We start from the raw sequence: 21,254 nt of genomic DNA on the forward strand, positions 1-21,254 counted from the left end.
ACTCTTTCTAGAGCAGCATTTATTTCTTCCCCCTCTGAACCCAGAAGACATTTCTTATCTGCCTTATTCTTTTATCATTCTTAGATTTTTGACAGACTGCTATTGATAGCCTGCATTTATTTGTTCAAAAATTCTCTCTTTTTTTTTTAAACATTTTATTTATTTATTTGACAGAGATAGAGACAGCCAGCGAGAGAGGGAACACAAGCAGGGGGAGTGGGAGAGGAAGAAGCAGGCTCCTAGCAGAGGAGCCTGATGTGGGGCTCGATCCCACAATGCCGGGATCACGCCCTGAGCCGAAGGCAGACGCTTAACCGCTCTGCCACCCAGGCGCCCCAAAAAGTCTCTCTTTCTTCGATAACTACAACAGACTAGGCATCGCGCTGAGCACGACGGCGGCGTGAGCAAGCTCCCGCTCCTTTTGGAGCTTATGTTCTAAAAGCTGGACGGGGCTTTGGATGGGATAGAATTGGAAAGGGCCATGCAAGCTTTTTTTCAAGCTTTATTGAGGTAAAATTGGCAAATGAATGTGGAGTATTACTAAAGTGTCCATGATGATTTGGTATACACATACATTGTGAAAAGATTCTCCCCATCAAGTTAATTAACACATCCATGACCTATTTACCGCTGTGTTTGGGCTGAGAACAAGTTCTACTCTCTTAGCAAATTTCAATTATAAAAATAGTATCTATAGTCACATGTTACACATTAGATCCTCAGACCTTACTCATAACTGAAACTATTACCTTCTACCAACCTCTCCCTATTTACCCCACACCTCAGCCCCTGGCAACCACTTTTCTACTCTAGTTCTATGCACTCGACTTTTTTTTTTTAGATGCCACATAAGGGATGCTATGCAGTACTTGTCTTTGTCTGTCTGGCTTACTTCACTTAGCATAATATCCTCCGGAGTCAGCCAAGCCGAAGCAAATGTCAGAGTCTCCATGGCTTAACACAAAAGTTTCTTGCTCACAGATTCTGGTGTGGATGTGCAGGTGGGAGGCTTCCACAGGCCATTCTGGGACCCCGGCTTTGTTCACCCGGGGGTCCTGTCATCCCGGGGCGGGGGGCGGTGCGGGCGGAGAAGTGGGGCTGGATCCTCTGCCCCGAGTTGGAACAGAGACTTTCCCAGAGGAGAAGAACGGCATCCAGGTTTAGAAGTAAATACATCACTTCTGCATACTTTTCCCTACAAACCCCGGGCCCATAGTCACACCCAGGTACAAGGAAAATATACTCTAGCTACATGTGAGAAAGGCAAAAGAAATGGGTTGACAGATATGGTGTTCTCTGCTACAAGAACCAAATTCTAGCACGTGATAGAATAGAGGGGGCTGGGACTGGGGCGGTGAGTGAGGCTCCTGTGGTACAAAAATGCAAGGAGTCACACGTTCTCAGGCTTAGGCGAGCACACCTGTGCTCCTCACAGACCCCCTCTTACCTCACCCTATCTTGGCCCCAATAGACAGTTTAACTGCAGAAATTAGAACAAGAGGGCAATGTGCTGCTTTAAAGGCAGGGACTAGAAAAGGCTCTTGTTATGAAAAGGAGGGAGAAAGATCTTTCTAGACAGAGTAAGCAACAAATGAAAAGGTCCTGAGGCAGGAATATTGGTTAGAGGGTTTGAGAAAGAGAAAGAGACCAATAGGACTGAGAAACCAAAGGAGAGTTGGAGACATAAGCAGAAACCAGGTCACATGGAGCCTTTGGGTCTGAGCAAGGAGTTGGGATATTATTTCAGGTATCACAAAAAGCTCTTAAGTAGCAGAATCAAAGGCTCTGACTTCTGTCTTATAAGCAATCCCTCCGAGCACCCTGTGGAGGAAGGACCACAGGAAAAGCCGCTGGAAGCCTACCGACATGTTTCCGGAGGGAGATGGGGAGAACACGGTCTACAAAATGGCAACAGACTTGGAAGAGGGATTCAAAATATACCAGAGGGAGCATACAGAAAATCCGAGGTATTGCTCAGTAATGAGAAATAAAGGTTTAAGCAACCAAGTGAATATTAATGTTTTGTGGAGCCAGGAAAAGAATATTCTTTCCATTTAAATAGTGAGTTTCCTGGGGAGAAAAGGAGAGGCTTCTCTTCTCAAGAATAATCCAACAAGGGGTTTTAAAGATGTATTTTAGAGATAGAGTGTGCACACAAGAGGGGGAGGAGCACAAAAGGAAAGAGGAGAGAGCATCTCAAGCAGACTCCCTGCCGATCACAGAGCTGGATGCGGGGCTCGATCCCACAACCCTGAGATCATGACCTGATTTATGTACATATATACATATATGTAATTATATAGACACGTATACATTTATAGACACATATATATGAAAAAAATCAAAGTTCAAGGCAATGGGCATCCCATCTCCCACCTAAAAAATTAGCATCAGTGCAATATTCTGGAGAACAATTGGCAGCAAGATCAAAAGACTCACCTTTCCATCTTGGTGGTTAAGGGCACGGTGGGATGCGATGCCTAGACTGATATTCTAGCTCTACCATTGACTAGTTCTGTGAACTTGTGCAAGTTATTTACTTTCTGTGCTTCAGATTCTTTCTCTGTAAAATGGCTAGAAAAATAGAGCCTACCTTACAGGTCATTTTAGGACTAAATAAGATAACATGTAGCATAAAGAACTATGCTTGGCACAAAAAAAGTGCTCAGTAAATATGATGAGAATATTAGTTATTACATCCAGTTCTGCACATGATTCCTAAGGGGAAATGGTGTAAAGGATGTTCACATCAGCCTTCCTAACATTTCAATATTAAAAGTTTTCAGTATTCACTGCTCAAAAGAAAGGAAATGGATTTTTAAATTTCATGGTGAGCAACTTACAATGCAGTTGTTATAAATAAGGTAATCGAAATAGTTAGGAATATATGCTTATGATATAGGTTTAAAATCTTGTATTTATGTAGAAGGAAAGGAAACAACTAGAGGGATAAAAACCAAGACGTTAACAGTGGTTATCACTGAGTAGAAAGATTATTGGTCATTTTGGTTTTCTCACTGTTCTATTTTCCAAATTTCCAAAGATGAATAGACATTGGATTTACAGCCATAAAAAACTCTGCACTTATCGTGGGGATCACTTCATGATGTATAAAAGTAACTAATCACTATGATGTACACCTGAAACTGAAGGGATATTGTGTGTGAGTTTTACTCTGTTAAAGAGAAACCGTCCAGTTAGTGCTGGTTTTGTAAACTACTTATACCGAAATGGTGTCAAGTCCTTACCATTTGCTTCCAGGACAAAGCACCTGAATGTCTCAACAAGATGGGGGGTTTATTACCAAAATAACTTGCAAAACCAAATGCAAGAAAAATGGGGTCTGACGGACATGAACTCCTAGCCCCGATTAGTGGATGTGGCTCAGCTGTTCTCTTAAAAACATACAGTTTGAAGGGGTAAAGGAAAAAAAAAAAGTCATTCCCAAACTTTCATTAGTAAAAGCAGCTAGGTGCATGCCAGTGCTATTCTCCTGGATCACAATAGAACCAATCTCTTCGGTTCACAATACTTTTTGCTCCCTTAAAATTACCACAAAGGCACTTTGCTTGGAAGAAAAGCACACACCGACGTGTTGTGTTTCTCCAGCAACAGGTTTGTTCTTGGGAGCCATGTATTAAAGGTGTTTATGTTCAAAATTTCTGGCAGTCTCTTTAATACAATCTTCCTCATAGACATGCGTGAATTAAATTTTCAACTTCACTAAACTGTTAAATGTGTATATTACAGGTATCCTTCACTGAGTAATAGAAAAGCAATGCCGATGGTAACTTGACCAGTAGCAACAAGCTGTTTTTAGATGGATATAGGAACGATTCTGTAATTAGAGCCAGCTGCAGCAGCTGAAGAGGAGGAATGGTAATTTTTTTTTTTTTTTTTTTACAACTTTACTGCCACTTACCCACTGAAGACATGGAATCTCTAGACCCTTTCCTGATATGCCTGCAAACTCAAGACTACACAACCGGAAACATGCTACTGATGGCCGCAGAGAGCACACCCTGAGTGGCTAGCTGCCATTCAGGTCAAGCTTTGGGGGAAACTTTAATCCTCCTCAGGTGACGTTACTTGTATTCTACGACATCCAGTTGATCTCCTCAAATATTTTCCTTCCTCCCTCTGTAAGCCTTTCAGAGAGTGTTTAAGTAGCACAAAGTACTGTTTTTCTACCCAATGAGCTTCAGGTTACACCAGGCTGAGGCTACTGTATGTTCACTCAGGAGCTTCTCTAAAAGCTGTTAACAGAAAACATTATCAGAAGATGTCTAATAGAATTCAGGTTTCCAGAAGGCTTGCGTTTCATTGTTAGCAGAAGCCAAAGGGGTTGTTTTGATGTCACTTGACCACTAACGTTTCAGTAGGCAGAAGCTATGGGAAGATTTTGCCTCCTCTGACAGGCAATGGCCTGACACAAATCAAAGCATTTTATTTGCTTGCAGTGAAGTTAACCCGCTGGCCAAACACGCATCCACTCCTTCCTCTGAACGTTGGCCATTAAAGGGGAAGAGTGAGGCCTATTGCCTGCTTTTCCTATAAGAACTGTGTTTTGGGGCACCTGGGTGGCTCTGTTGGTTAAATGTTTGCCGTCAGCTCTGGTCATGATCTCAGGGCCCTGGGATCGAGCCCCACACTGGGCCCTCTGCTCAGTAGGGAGTCTGTTTTTCCCTCTCACTCTCCCTCTGCTGGTGTGCGCTTTCTCTCAAATAAAATCTTTAAAACTAAAAACAAGAAACAAGAACTGTGTTTCATTGTAACAAAATACCTTTGGAAAAGAACAGTTTTTTAAATAGGATTTTAGCTAATAAATGTCAAAGGAGTAAAATTAGAGGAAAAACCTATTTTGTAACACCTCATGAAACTGATGGTTCAGCAAAAATCATCAATGGAAGAACCCATTCAATGACAGGTTAATGGGAACCTTCAAGTGGAGGGATCAGGCTGTTACCACAGGAACCCAGTGATTCATCTTAGCATCACCAAGACTGGCACAACGGGGTGTTGGGGGCTCCCGGATGTGGGGTAGTATGAAGCACACACAGCACCTGTGAGGTGTTCTAGCCAAGACAGTGGAATGCCAATCTAATCAAATTTTCAAGGTAAGCTTCTAGTTTACAAAAATATGGAGGATAGCGGAATAAGTCAAAAGCCCCCCGCCCCCCACCATAAGGGAGCAAATGGAAAAACCCAGAACGTCATCCTGCAGAAACTGACCTGATTTTTTTCCCAGTAAGTCAATGGCATGGGAAGGAAGTACTGGTCTAGAATCAAAGGAACTCGAGGAACCTACCAAGCAAGGACAGTGAGCGGGTGTTATGTGAATGCTGATCCATACATACCAGCTGTACCAAGACATTTGAGGCAATTGGTGAAGTCTGATTATATACTGATTAAGAGATGTTACCAAGTAATAACCAATTAACTAATGTGAATGACCTTGTGGTTTGGGAAGAAAAGTCCATATTTGTAAGACATGCATTCAGAAATACTTAAGGTAAAAATAGAGATTTGCTTTATAAGCATAAATTTAAAAAAACTAAAGAATAAATGAAGTGTGGCAAAATCTCAGTATTTATTCAATTTGAGCGACGGGCATATGGAGAATTATTATGTACCCTCCCTGCCTTTGTGTATGTTTGAAAATTTTCACATTTAAAATGTGAGAACAGGGCACCTGGGTAGCTCAGGTCATGGTCCCAGGGTCCCGGGATCAAGTCCCCTGTCAGGCTCCCCACTCAGTGAAGAGTCGGCTTCTCCCTCTGCCCCTCCCCCTGCTCATGGGCTCTCTCACTTTCTCCGCATGCACGCTCTCAAATAAAATCTTTAAAAAATAAAAAAAAATACGAGAACATTTAAAATAATGTTCTACTAGCAAATGAGTATGAATATAACAATATTGGATGTCACTCAAAATCAAAGGGAACTGATTTAAAATACCTCTAACACCAGAAGCAACATACCGTAGGACAATATGGAGACTGTAGTAATGTTCTGCAAAGGATGCTCACAGCTCTTGGAGTTCATTCAACCTCAATAGGAAATCAGTAAAACAGATTTTTCAACTCCAGCTAAACAATAAGAGCCAATTTGATTCATGGTTATTTGAAAAAGTAATAAACACGCTCAGGTGATTCTTGGGATTTGTACAGTTTCATAGAACTTCAGAGATGGGAAAGAATTTGAAGTCTTCTAGTCCATACCCATAAACCTTGTCTAAATCATCTTCACCCGTCAGGCCACTATGTGCCCAAGTCGAGGGATCCACTAATACCCTCCTGTATGTACAGCACATAGTCTAGTAGAGGTGGGACAGCTGAACACAATCATTCTACTTCTATTGCCATTAATACTAATTATTGAGGTATAATTAATACTTATTCCACTTATTCATATTCCTTATGAAAATGAGGACATAAAGAACCTAAAGGTCTGGCACAGGTTAGGACTTGGCTTTGGATTGACATGTGTCCCTCAAAAAGAAATGCAGTTCTAATCGCCAATAACTACGAATGTAGACTTATTTGGATATAGTGCCTTTGCAGCTGTAATCAAGTTAACAGGAGGTCATTGGAGTGGGCCCTCATCCAAGTAACTGGTATTCTTGTAAAAAGGAAGAGAGACTAACACAGAAGGGAGACAGCCATGTGAAGCCGGAGCAGACTTTGGAGTTAGGCAGCCAACAGCTAAAGAACGTCTGGAGCTTCCAGAAGCTGCAAGAGGCCAGAAAGGATTTTCCCCCTCTGCAGTCTCAGCTGGTACATGGACTACTGACCCCTTAATGCTGGACTTCTAACCTCCAGAAACGGGAGGAAATTAACATCTGTTCTCTTAAGCCACCTAGTTTGTGGCACCTGTTACAGCAGCCCTCGGAAATCAATACAGTATTGTAGCATGTGCTGCCGGCACACTTCTAAAAGTCATGACATCCAGAACGGAACAGAACACGGGTGCGAGCTGGGGACCTTCCTCTGCCTCATTCTTCAATCTAGGTAAATAATCCTCTTAACGTAGCCAACTACTTTTTGCAACTGTATTACATCATAACCTCAGGAGGAGTCAGAAATCAATGATAACCCCTTGTCTCCAACATCCTAGTCCTCCCTTATTTCTTCTTTGATCTTAAGAGGAAAAACTCTACATTTGTTTTCTCTTAAAATTTCACTCGTAAGTTCATTTTGTCATGTCCAGCCATCGGCATCTTCTTGTAACCCATCGACCAACATTGAAATGTCCCGTTCAACTTCACAGCATGCAGAAGTGTGGTTGGTAATACCTTCTGTCTTCAACCTAATCATTAATAAAATATCGCTCCAAACAAGGCTGATAAGAGTCCTTTTCTAGACCAGAGGTGTCCCTCAAAGTGGACAATTCATTACTCCCCACTCTCAAACATAAGTCAGTAACTAACATTTGATGATATACCTGCATTTCTCTACCTTTCCCAAAAGGATTTTTATAGCCGATTGTATTTTCCTAAGTGCAAGCTATTATTAATGCATTTTGGTCAAACACTTATTTATCTTCCAGTCTAGTAAACCTATTCAAGGAAGCAAGATATTTGTATGGCATAACCCATGCTGGCTACAGCTGCATTGAAATCTGGCTTTCTTACAATGAAGCATTCTAGAAATTGACATAATGGTCATGTAAGAATTGAGAAATAGGTCTTCTTTCCTTTTTTTTTTTTTTTGGAATTCAGATTAAACTTCACTATCTATAGTAGTGTTTATTACAAATGTTTAAAATGGTGACTCAGAGGCCTATGATGCAGAATCCAATGAAGTAATTTGGTTTAGTATTCTGCTCAGAAAGGTAAGAGCCTTATAATTCCAGTCAATGGTTGTCAACAAGAAGCATGGGAAACTATGGACTCTAAGAAACAAACTGAGGACTTCAGAGGGGAGGGGGTGGGAGAATGGGATAGGCTGGTGATGGGTAGTAAGGAGGGCACATATTGCACGGTGCACTGGGTGTTATACGCAACTAATGAATCATCGAACCTTGCATCAGAAACCAGGGATGTACTGTATGGTGACTAACATAATGTAATAAAAAAACATTAAAAAAAAAAAAAAGGAACTCCTACACTGTTGGTCGGAATGTAAATTGGTTCAACCACTATGAAAAACAGTATGGAGTTTCCTCAAAAAATTAAGACTACTCTTACCATATAATCCAGCAATTTCACTTTTGGGTATATATCCAAAGGAAATAAAAACAGGATATTGAAGAAATAAAAAAAAATAAAAAAATAAAAAGAATTTCTATTTAAGTACCTAGTAGATGCCAGATGCATTACAGATGTGATCATGGTGCGAATGGTCCTTAGAGATCCCTCAACACTCAGTACAGTCACTGGCTTTACAACACTCTTAAGAAATACCCTCTGTTAAAAAAAAAAAAAGAAAAAGAAAAAGAAAAAAGAAAGAAAAAGAAGAAATACCCTGTTGGGGGAAAAAGGCAATCTCCAGACATCATCAAGAAAGGGTCTCTTCCATTAATGAATAGTTCCCTATATACACCTGGAAATTTCCTATGAGCCTCCTTCATTTTTCCCCTAATTCCAAAAGTTAGGATAAATCACATCCCTTTTCCACATGACAGGCCACAAGTCTTGAACAGGAGTGATCTTGTTCCTGCCCTTTCTTCCCCTAAGTCCAGGCTCTCCCATCTCTTCAAAACTTTCAAAATTCAACAAAGAGAAGTCTCCTTGAAGTTTGCCAAAGACTTTACAACAGTTAATACTGAGTCACTTTCACATCAAAATCATGTTGATCACCCACAGCAGTTGCAAAGGACCAATTATCTTATTTCTGCATAAGGGAACAACCACATTGCACCAAATTCATAATTTTGGACAATTTTCAAGAGACAGTTTCCAAACCCTAAGTCACTTTACAGAATAGTATTTAAAGGCGGGACAAAAAAAAAAAATCATTCGTAATTGACAAGATTCAGTCAAGAGTCACATCAGCCACTGCAAGATTTATTGACCAGCAGACGCTGTGGTCAATGGTTTCCCTAACTCCACAACCAACCAACCTCAACCCACTAATCATGTTCCTGGGAACCACAGCTGTCCATTATCAAACAACATTTCAGTTTTTAAGTTAGTCAGTCTCCTAACTTTAACAAAGTTTCTGTATTACACTAACCTGACGGAAGGGCAGTGACCACAAGGTATCTTTCACCAGTAGAAGGAATGCTACAGATAGGAAGCCCTAACTTCTCCCAAAACATTAGAGAGATTCCAGATCCTTAAATAGAAAATTTTAATCTAGTTTGCTCATTCCGCTCACCCAAACTACAGCTGTTCACTTCCACTTCCTTTTATCTACTTAGAAGAGCCCAGAATACCCAAGGGTTCCTCAAAATTCCCCTATAAACCTGACCCTTACACACACACACACACACACACACACACACACACACACACACACACCTACCTTCCAAGAACAAAAAACCTCTAAAACATCAAGACTCAAGCATCAAGAACTAGCGTTAATTTTAAAGTCGTCTTCTACCTACAAGAACTACCCAGAGGGCATGACAAGCCAAAGACCAGGACTCCCTTAATTTATATCTCATGATGGTAAACTTGGAGCCCCAGGTGCAGTTCTTCTCAATCTCCTGGGCTGCCAAGGGTTTTTCATTCAGCGCGGAGTCGTCAAGGACCACTGATGGTGGTGGAAAAGAACAAAAAGATACCTTAGTTATCCCAAAAAGGCTACGGTGGGGGAGGCACAATGGGGACAGGATCCGCCGCCTGGTCATAGGGATATTGACTTCACTATGATTCAACTCAACTGAAAACTGGTCTGGGGGGGTGGCGGGGGGGCGGAAGTGTGATAAATACGCAAGATCGTAATGATGATCCAGCAACTCCCTCACCATTAAAAGCCAGCTTTTATCTACAAGGAGGCATTAGAACACAGCCGGTAAGGTGAACAATTAGGAGCCAGAGAATTTTTAAATCCTCCACCAGACTTCATTACATGAGGAGGAAAGAGAACCTTTAAAAAAAAAAATTAGATTTTTCAAAATAAGATGGGACAATTTTCACTATTCTCAACAGACAAAAATGTGAGAAATTCATTATAAGAAATGGATATTTTCCATAAAGATTAAAGAATTTGGCAAACAATTAATTGTTGAGTATTAATTTGCAGTTGTTTTGGACAATTCCCAATTTTACCAGTTGCTTGAATTTTCAGGTATCCCCTTCATGGAAAAAACGTTTTTGTTTTTGTTTTCATTTTTTTTAATAAAACTAACATTTTCCAAAGTGACCACAGAAGCTGGAATCTACCTCTGAGTTGACATAATCTTTATCTCACAGATCTTAAAACTGTGAGGTTGGTTAAGTTTGCCTTTCGGTGAGGCTTTGTCAAAAGGATTAGGGACCCAAACCTGAAATGCCCCAGTAAGTCCGAAAGGTCTTTATTTGTTCCTTTTTTCTTCTTCTGTGTGGATATCAAGATGATCACAGCATCAATCTTACTGGAGAAAGCACAGTTTTCCCACCTGAACCAACGAACAGGACAAAGCGAAGTAAGCACACACCCTAGAGAACATCAGAGAACAAAGCACAAGGAAAAGAATGCAAAGTGTGCCCTCTATCGGTCTTTGAGTCTTAATTGCCAAATGGCTGGTTGGCAAGTTATATCCAGCAGTAGGCGAGACACGAAGGCCATCCTGGTAGAATAATTATCAAATGTGTTGACCAGGCAGCAAACGCCTAGCAGAAGCCCCCTGGACCTGAACTGGAGAATGTTCAGGCTGGTTCTGACCCATCTGTGAACCAGCAGCACAATACAGAGGAGTCCCGTCAGGGCCCGCGGATGTCATCAGCTGGGAAACCACAACAGCAATGTCTAAGGACTTCATATTCTGCTTTATTAATGAGATAACTAGACCACATGAGAAGAGGATTTTAACAAAAACCCCTTATTCTGTGTATTTTGTACTTCGACAAACTTTTTAGAGGAATTGAGAGAATTAAATATCCATTGTCTTCGAGTAAGGGATCAATAGCTAAGTAATTATTCACTGAGATAAGCTTGAGATAGCGCCTCTGATGTTCCCTCACATTGTGCAATATATACAGGGCATATGGCTGGAAACCCACACCTGGAAAACAGAATTTTAGAAAACAAATGTGTATATCAATTTGAACCAGCCATTTGGCATCAGGCTAATTAAGAAGGTCTACCTGCTATTACTTTAGGAGCTTATTGAAGGAAACGGATGAATCAGGGCCATTTTCAGACTTTAGTGAAAGCTTTAGATCCTCTCTACCCTAAAAAAAGGGGGGGGGGTTTGCATTTGGTTTCAGGGGACTCACAAAAACCCTGGCTCCATGTCTGGACCCCAAGTTAAGAAACCCTGCTCAACAGAAATGTGCTAAATAAGTTAAACTCTAAGCACCCTTAAGAGCCTTCAAGTGTTGAGAACTGAAAGATTTTAAATAAATGTTAAGGGTTTTCCCCAAGCAGCTAGGTAAGAAGGAAAGCCACCTACAATTAGTTTCTCTATATTTTAAGAGTAAAAGAATATTTAATAGCTTTTCTCTAATCTTGATTGGTTATTCTGATGGTATAACATGTGAGTACACATAAAATATACACACACACACATCTACATACACACGTTGACACATCTGCACGAGCACACACAAATACAGACACACGAATTTTTTCTGGCAACTGGGATACAAGAAATAAGAGGTTCCTCAAAGTTATACAAAAATGATTATCTTTAAAAAATAAAGAATGATAAAAAAAAATTGAACAAGACAAGCATGCAAAATTTTTTTAACCAGATCCCACTTGCGGTCCTGTACTACAGCTGCCCACCTAGTTGGCCTTCAGTTACTTAATATTGTTATTTTATTAGCACAATTAGGAATTGTAGAAGTTCTGAGGTCAATAGAATTCTGTGGTTCAAAGAACTCCTGAATGGGTTCAAAGGTGATTTTTTTTTTTAAATGAGCATTTATGTTGGACATGTACTGTGTCCAGGAAAAGCCAGGGAATTCAGGAGAACTGCATTCTAGTTCCAGCTACTTTCCACTTAACCATTAGTTTTTAAAATCACATTTCACCTTCCAATTCGGTCGAACAGGTCGCGCCTCCTCCAAACAGTGAAACGGCAATGCTTTCCCAGAAGGCACTGTACAGAAAAAAATTATGTCCTCTCTTGACACCTACAGAAGAATTTATTTTCATACACACACACCCACATCTCCCATAGATCGGTCTGCATAGTTCTGGTATACTCAAGGCGCAAACACAAGGATGCAGTTTGAAAAGTTTTCCTGCACTATGTACATTATTGCTTTTTAGGAAGAGAAATACCACTTTTATTTTCCCCTAAATGATTATTCCCATGGGAAAAGTGTTTGGGGATGAAAAAAGTCAAATCTCTGGTTGACCCTTTCTCTAGAAGAAAAGCTTTTAAAATATAGATTACCCCACCCCAGAATTTCCCTTTCCCTGCCCCAAACTCCCCGGCCATGTGGAGTGCTCGATCATTCAAATAAATTGGTACACAGATACTCCAACAGGCATCAGTGTGCTCCACGAAATTCTGAAAATTATCAGAATAGACTTCAGAAAGAGGGCTGGGCTGGGAAGGCCTTTCTATCTTGATGGTTTTTGTCTTTCAACTTTGAAGACAAGCCAATAATGAGATGATACCTAAGAATGCATTCTAGCTTCAACTATGTGCAAAGAACTTAGAAATTTTTTTTTAAAAAACTTCTCATTAAGTCACCAAAATTATTTTAAGGGCAAACAAAATCTCGTCGTCAATGGCTTTGTTCAGCCACTATTTGTGCAGAAGCACTCTGTGAGGCTGGCTTCGGGGATACAGAGAGGAATCGGCAGTGCTGTCCTAGAGGAGACTGAAATACAGTATGGAGAAGACATTTGGAAAATAACCAGAATAAAGGGGAAAATAAGAGCATGCTTGAAGAGTGGCACAGAAAGCTGAGAAAGCTATGAGGGAATAATGGATTTTGGCTTCAGGAAAAAAAGGCAGAAAATTCCGGGGGGGGGGGATTGCTAAAGGCAGTGAATTCAGCTGGGCATGCAGATGTTCAACTTCAAAACCTCAAAACATGGGGCGCCTGGGTAGCACAGTCGTTAAGCATCTGTCTTCAGCTCAGGGCATGATCCCGGCGTTCTGGGATTGAGTCCCACATAGGGCTCCTCCGCTGGGAGCCTGCTTCTTCCTCTCCCACTCCCCCTGCTTGTGTCCCCTCTCTCACTGGCTGTCTATCTCTGCCAATTAAATAAAAAATCTTTTAAAAAACAAAACAAAACAAAAACCCTCAAAACACATGGTGTGTTTGGAAATGGAGTAACCCGGTAAAGCTAAAGCGTGTAGCACTTCCAGGATGGTGGAAACTTGGAAAGGAGCTGCCACTAGGTGGTGAGGACAGCCTGGAATACTGTGTGAAAGAGGCTGGCAAGGTTTCTGTGGTCAGTGTGGAGACCTGGAGGGTTGGGGTTTATTAACAGAAGTCACATGATCAGATCCGTGGCTGAGAAACCTTCAACACGGCAGCATTGAGTGAAGGATGGAGTAAAGAAGAAGTAGATGCTGGGAGAGGAGTCCGTGAGGGTCAGAGCTAGGAAGTACTTTTGGGAATGGAAAGGATGGGGTGGATATAAACCTTTCTGAACTAGACTAAGACCGAATGAACCAATGAAAGAGACAACAGGGAAGACAAAGGCTACAAGGAGGCTTTCAGCCTCGACTCCTACAAACCTCATGAATAGAAGAAGAAACACAGGTGGAAAACACGTTTGGGAGAGGGCACAGAAGGGGCAGGAGTTGTCAAGTTTGCGTGTGCACAGAACATAATATCTATCTGTATATGAGGGTGCACGGCCTATCTATCCATACAGCAGTAGTTGGGAGTCAGAGGGGAATAGAATCTGAAGCTAAAAAGAAAAAGAATTTTTTTAAGTTGAAGCTGGAGTTGAAGGACTTTACATGGAAGTAACAGTTGAAGATACAGGGATGGGTAAAATCCCTTGAAGGGAAAGAATAAAGGAAAATAAACAATAGTCTACACCTTCTCTGAATGAGGGGACCAAATAAGAGAAATGGGCAGAATATGGGAAGCAAAATTAGAGTGTGAGGTCACTAGTCAGAGGAAGAGACTTTCTTTGGAAAGGAGGGATATCTCCAGAGGAAGCAGTCATGGAGGGCTGTCATGATGTTGGTGGCCTCGCAAGGAGGGGACTATAAGGAGGACTGTTAAGAAAATCTTTTCAATAAAGTGGTGGATGCAGAAGGCAGATTGTAACTGACTAAAGGGTGAATGGAACAAGATTGTTAATCAAGAGAAGGGAAGGGGACGAGTGAAGAAAAAGGGAAGAGATTGGAAAGCAATGCAAAGAAGAAGGAAATTAAGAATTTTAGGATTGTGGGAAAGCACCATGCTCTAAAAGACGGTGACTGGCATGGAGGGGTCCTAGAAAAGAGCAGAACAGGTTGGGGGCAGGCCTTAGGAAGAATAAAAACACATTCCCGTTACTCATTACCTCTCCCCTTCCCCCATCACTTCCTGGTCCCACCGTCTTGTCTGGGAAAGAGGACAAGAGAGTAACTGGGAAAGAAGAGTGAAAATCCTTCTTAGTTCCAAAGATCTGATTTCCACAGAACCCCTTTCTCTCCAAGCCCACAAATGCACATACACCTATACGTATATATCCCTCCCTGAACATAGATCTAATTATATACATTGAGTGTTCTCTTCAGCATTAATTAGCACCTTCAGTATTTATTCCATAAATTCCCATCATTGGTACCTTCCATATTTATTCCAGCTAAAATATGAAAATGTATGCATATGGACATGCAACACTGTACCTATGATTAATCCTTGATTGTTGCAGATAATGGGGAAAAATGATGACATTTGGGGGGGAAGAAAGTTTAAAACTATTTTCATCCCAGGGCTTATCATCCCCTTTTAGCACAGTGGTTATCAAGCATTGTATCAAATGATTTGCCTGTCATTTATTTCCTGCACTTAGGAGGGGTAGGAGTGCTTATCCCCAAGGATGCGAGGAGGTTTAAAAGGCAGTCAGTTGGAAGGAACGAAGTAAAAATTATCCTGGGTAATCCATACACTGGCCGGTCAGTCTCTTAATAAGTCAAGAAGTGGTTTTGCATTAAGGAATTAGAAGTGTCATTTCCAACTTGTGATTCCGCAAATATTGGATTCTACCCGAGCTGGATTTATAAGCAGATAAAGCCAGAATTAAATGGAGGCCTGGGAGAACATCACCTATTCTGAATCACTTCCAAATTTCAGTAGCATAATAAAAGTTTGGTGGAGACACAGCAGTTTTTTAACCTTTGTGCCCTGGTAAGATACTAGGCAGAAAAACCTAGAATTAGGCTAGAAGAACAAAACAGCTCATTCACAGAGGACAAGAAAAGAGCGTATTTACATGCAAAGTTAAACATCACAAGAGATTTTCAGAAATACTCTGGAACTTAAAGGTAATATAAAAGACATATTTTAAAGCTTTCTCATTTAAGTTTAGGTAAATATGTTCCATGTGACCTATCATCTGTGTTTTTGAAAGAATACCAATGAGAAATACGTGATCATTAACAGCACTTGTAAAGCCAAGTATCTCCAAATCTCTTCATTAAATTTTAATTTAGCCCGATAGCATTTAAGAGAAAATGTTTAGGTTTTTCACCAGCCTCAGTTACCAGATACATACCACACTGTTGGTGATAAACACTTCAGTTTCACGGAAGAAGCCAAATCTAATCTTAAGGAAAATGAGAGGTTACGGAGGGAGAAGCCGAGGCTTTACTATGGAAAAGGCTAGGCGGGAAACATTTGTCCTACTATGCCCCCTACCATCCAACCACCAGAAACTCCAATTACATATCTGGGAGACTTGCTGCTTTTTAAGGAGTTTTATCAAGAAGTTTTCATAGATCCCTGGTTAAAATGTGATTGGGCATATAAACAGAAGGAAGGAGATAGAAAATTAAGTCACTGAATACCAAGCTCAAGAAATCCCAGAAACCATAATAAAGTTATGATTTGTCTATCCACCTTTCAGTAATTCAACCTGAAATGTGGCTTACAACCATTCCGAGAAATGAAACAAATGTGCCCAGTTTGCCCTACAAATAAACCATAAGTGGTTCCAAGACAGGTACAGGCAGGGGGTTAACAGTAGCTAATAATGGCCACGCTTCTGAATGAGAGGGTGGGGTGAGGGGGCCAAGGAGTTACAACTGTTACCATGTAGACAACATGTGAATTGTCAACCAGCTTTTCAAAATGTTGGCATGTGCCTCCTCTCTGCACAATTGTCATTCTCTGTTGTGTTTGTGCCTAAATAAAAATTAATGCTACCAGGCCCTATTAATGATTATCAAATATATTTTTATTTTAGAATTTTGTTTTCTAAAGCAGGGGAAGAAAGAGTGTAAGTGTTGTTGTTTAGGATGGTCTCCCCCATACTAGGTTTGGCCAAAAGTAGGGAAGGTTGACATTCTATTCTCTCAATCCTCTGGCTCTATTTTGAAATAGAACATACAGTTAAATGATATATTTGCTCTCTATTCCAAACTGGATGCAATTGATTTTAACTGACTAAATTATCTAACCTCTGCCAAGAATTTTATTTCATTAAGAAAATGATATTATAGAGCATCTGAGATCACACAGCAGACTAAACATAAAGCCAAAGGAGTCCTGAGAACACTCCACGGTGAAGGTTTGATTATTTGCAGATGGAATATAGAAGAAAAGAAATCAGCTCGCAGGCATCAGCCTAACCAATCCTGGTATCACCGCTGCCTACACAGTAGCACAAAGCCAAGAAAATAACCGATCTTCTAAGCCACAACACGCTTTTTTTTAAGGTACTAATCACTTTTCTCCCTAGAAAGTAATATTTAACTGCCACTATCCAAAACAAAGGGAAAAGGGGAAATGTTGGTACCACAATAGGCTCTAGTATGTCAACTGTCACTGCTGACATGATTTGGCCAGTGGTCAAGCATTCACCAAGGAACTAATTTAAATCAATCTCCTTTGGAAAAGCCAATTGTTTGGTACACACAACAATTGGTGTAGAATCAATCAGTGGACATGAGATCAATTAAAACCAGCTTAAGTTTGTGAAGAGGGACAATTCACACAACCTGAGTTAGATCTCTATTCATTTCAATACTCTCACAATGCAATCCTTAAGCTTCCTCGCAAAGCAGAAAAGCTACTATCACCCTACGCTGTCTAGTCAGGCCTTCAAGTAGTTCCACTTTTAATTAAAAACACAGTACACCCTTTGTTGGCACAGATAGTGTGGTCACTTTTAAAAACCGTAGTTATTTTAGCCAGAAACTTGGAATTTGGGAAGGGACAGCTGTTAAGAAAGGGGGAAAAATGCAAACTTCGATAAATTTTTTTTTTCTTTACCACCTTTCCAATTTACACATAGTTGAAAGTAGTTGAATTTTATTAAATCGAAAGGTTGGTTTGGCAAAAGTTACTATTGTACACTTTAGAACAGGGTTTCTAAGTGTCAGCACTTGGGGCTAGGGAGGGTAATTGCTAGATCTTGCCAAACCAGCTTTGAAATGAATAGGTTTTGTGTCAGATACCTAAGAAGACACAGGACCAACTTCAGAGATGGCTCCGCCCGGGAAGAGCATGCAATACCGCTTCTGGCCGCAGGGGTGCTGTAATGTCCTCTATCAAACAGCCCCGCGGGGTGAAGCTCTCCCAAAACACTAGGTTAGATTCCTCCTCCGCCACAATGGGACAGGCAGTGGGGATTAGAAAGACCTCACGGAATTGGTCAGTCATCCAGTAAACAACCACCTGGCAAAGCGTCTTAGGAATTTCCCTATTTGCGCGAACTTTAAGCATCTCCGTTTTTTCCCAACCAAGTAGACAGCACCTTGTGCTGGTAAGAGGGGATAAAGCCTCTCCAAACATGTTTGACCACAGTGTAACCAAAAATTGCCATATCTGCAAGTGACACCTCAAAAGAAAATACCAGGCAGAGAAAGGAGCCAGTGGGGAGAAGGAGTGGAGGAGGAGATGGAAAGGGACATTTCAGGACGAACATCAGTATTAAACTTTCATGGCCTCTGGGAAGAAATTTCCCCCTAGCATTTTCCTGCGAAACGATTTCTGAAAATAAGCATTTTTCCGAATGCCAGGAATAAGTAAAAGAGAAAGGGGCCGACTTTTTAAAAAACCAGATCCGTAGCGTCAGTTGGAGAGCAGAGGTTAGGGAAGTCGCACACCACCAGTTATCAGAGCTCTGCCCTCGGGTCCGCCAATCTCCAGCCCTCGGGGTAGGTGGCAACAGCTTAAGGACGTCCTAAAAAGCTATGAAAAGTTAGGCGCGAAGAGCTCTCTCCAAAATCTGGGTGCAGGACCGGAGATTCCATAAAACGAGTTTTACACATGTCCTATCACAGGTGAGTGCGACGTTTCTATCCCGGGGAGGGGGGGGGATCAAAATCTGTTAACTTCAAGACAAATTCTAACCGTGCAGGAGTCCAAATTGCTAGACGAAAACGAATAGTTCTAAGGGGCTGCTGGGCACCTTCCATGCGCCGGGTAATGCGCGGACTGGGTGTGTGTGTGTGCGCGTTGGGGTGGTGTCTAAATTCCCCCCCGCCTCAGAAGACTTCATTGTCTCTAGCAACCCTTCCCCTAAAATGCAGCTGGATTAGCTGCAGCCACAGCAGGACTCAAATAGGCACACAGTAAATCTGCCTGAGAGCTAGCGCTCTGAAATCTTTCTGGAGGCTTCCACATGCCTTCCCCGCAGCGCACAGAAGTGATGGAGATTTGAGGGAGCGGTTAAAAAGCCGCAAGTGAATTTCACTGAGAGCAGAAACAGGATACTTTTGAGGGAAGTGTACGGAGAGGGCAAAGTCAGGCCTGTCCCCAAAACATCACTCCGCACGCCAGCGCTCCCCAGAAAACCTGCGTACAAGTTGCTGCTGCTCAATGCAAAAAGTTCAGTAAATCATTCCACGTAGTCTTCGGTTCCGGAAAAAAAAGATCAATTTTGCCCTTTCCCTGTAAATGTAGGTCCTCCACCTTGACTTGGTACCCCTCCTTAGCGCTCTCTCTCTCTCTCTCTCTCTCTCACACACACACACACACACACGCACGCACAGCTAGGCCGTGTTCAAAGCGATCTGGGGCGCACGTGGGTGGGGAAGGTAGACACAGATGAGCTGCAGGGGAGATGGTTAAGAGGACTAAAAAAAGAGAAAGACAAAGAGAAGAACAAGAAACAATGGATGGCCGATAAGAAAGGACAGCGAAAGAGGAGTTCAGGAGTAGAAGCGGGGCAGCGAACCGAATACGGACCGCACCACTTAATCGCGAGCGCCGGCTCTCCAGCACGTCTCGCTCCGGCTCGCAGCGCCTCTGAGGACAGAAAAGACAGCGTTCTGCCGAGCTCAGGGGCCCAGAAAGTGCAGAGCGGCTGCGCGCGCGAGCGGGGTGGAGGGCACTGTCTGCCCAGAGGAGCCCGGGGAGCCCCGCACGAGTGCCGCGACCCGCCCCCACGCACCTCCGGCAGAGTAGGACTCACCTCGCTTACTGCGTCTCCATCGGTTTCCTTGGCAGTGGCTGTAATCCATACAATTCAGGATGATGAGCGCAAAGGAGAAGAGGCGAAACTGCATCTGGGCGGTCGGGCGGGGGAGAGTCGCCTCTCAAAGTCGGGGAATTGGATAGCTCATCCGAGGAGCCGGCGCCCACCGCGCTGCTACGGAAGACGCAGAGGGAGAGTGGCCACTAGCCCGGCGGCCACGCTCTGGTCAGTTCGGCGCCGTCAGCATCTCTCAAGCCTCGAACCTGGGAGACGAGGAGGAGAAGCAGAGTGGAGAGAGCCCCGAGGACACAGCTGCCTCTTCGCGCGTCCCAATTTAAGAAAGGGAGGGAGGGGGGCGCGAACCCACCGCTTGGCACGAGCCGCGGGGCAATTTAACCCCGAGCGCACAGCCGCGGGCGACTTGGAGGGGAAGGTGATTTACAATCAGTGAATTAGCAACCTCTGCCGAGCTACGGGCTCCGACCCGGGGGAAAGGGCGTTGTGCGGACGGTCCAGGGAAAGGAAAGAGCTCCGAAGGCACCAAGGGCGCAGGGTTCAAGGAGCCCCCCTCGGCCCTCGGGTCCCACAGTGGGCTAACCCAGCGCGGTGGCCGCGGCGGCCGGACGCGGGTCGCCTACCGTGGCACTTACGTTTCGGACGGTGCGGCGTGCCTAGGCGCGGCGCTCCATCCCGGGCTGGGGAAGCGAGTCGCCTCGCTAGCACGTGGGCTGGGGAAAAGTTTGCAGAGAAGCGCCGGGAGCTCCCGGCAGCTCCGGGATTCCGGCGGCCACCGCGGGTTCGCAGTGCTCTCACGGTCCTCTGGGCTGGCGGTGCCTAGCAGGAGCGCGGCGGGGAGGGCGCGTCAGCAACCTCGGGGATGCTGCGTCCCCACCGGTGAGTGCGGTCCTCGGGTGACCGGCACGACCGGCTCTCACCCTCTAGGTCCCTGTCCAACTGTGCGGTTTCCCGGGCTCTACTCCACAGCCACTTCACAGTTAGGACGTCTCCCTTTCCAAGCTGTGGGAGACAGAACGCTCCCGCGAGGCCGCAGGGATGTGGTGAGCGTCCTTTCCGACGGAGATGCAGCCCGGCTGAGGCTCGGGATGCTTCTATAAGTAGGTGGTGCTGTGGTCCAAGGCATCTATGTCAGGCTGCCTCGGAGTTCCTGGGTCCTAAAGCCAGAAACTCCCGGGTTTCCCTGAGGTCCTAAAGAGCGCTGACAGCTGCCAGCGAGCCCAACCCCAGGCAAATCCCCTCCGTACTTTCCTGGAGTGCACGGCTAAACTGAAGTGTAGCTGGGGTGGGGGCGCCCCCGGACCGCGCCGGGCGAGGGAGCCCAGCAGACTTCACCCCAAGGCGTCTAATTCGGGCGCTCCGGGGTGGGTTCCAACCCCTGCCCTGACCTTCCTGCGGGAGGATATGACTGACAGAGGGCTTGTCCTAGACCATCCTTCCTGAGCTCCCTGCCGGGACTGCTGCTCCTGAAAAACTGAGTTTGAACTTGAGCCGCAGCCCGAAAGATACCACACTTCTGCCACTTTTTAATTCACGTCTGGGCTTTGTTTTCTAGGGAGATCTGTTAGCAAGGCTGAAATTAAAATGCGCCCTCGGTGTAGC

The 21,254-nt window shown here is 43.5% G+C and overlaps 1 protein-coding gene across 3 annotated transcripts in view; it reads right to left on the minus strand.

The window, feature by feature from the left end:
- The window catches only part of RSPO2 (R-spondin 2), a 145,309-nt gene extending 124,584 nt beyond the window's left edge, over window positions 1-20,725 (minus strand). For 2 of the 3 annotated variants that reach the window (XM_034668870.1, XM_019799130.2), the window contains exons 1-2: window positions 20,288-20,725; window positions 19,635-19,900 (exon numbers count right to left, since the gene is read on the minus strand). In XM_034668870.1, the coding sequence (XP_034524761.1) occupies window positions 19,635-19,728 (94 nt within the window). In that variant the 5' untranslated portion in view covers window positions 19,729-19,900; window positions 20,288-20,725. Of the gene's footprint in view, window positions 1-19,634; window positions 19,955-20,287 lie in introns of those variants that run through there. The other variant, XM_002918709.4, reaches the window with a different exon arrangement.
- Window positions 20,726-21,254: the final 529 nt, after the last annotated feature.

This window comes from Ailuropoda melanoleuca, chromosome 9 (genome assembly GCF_002007445.2).
Source record: "Ailuropoda melanoleuca isolate Jingjing chromosome 9, ASM200744v2, whole genome shotgun sequence".
Classification (NCBI taxonomy): Eukaryota; Metazoa; Chordata; class Mammalia; order Carnivora; family Ursidae; genus Ailuropoda; species Ailuropoda melanoleuca.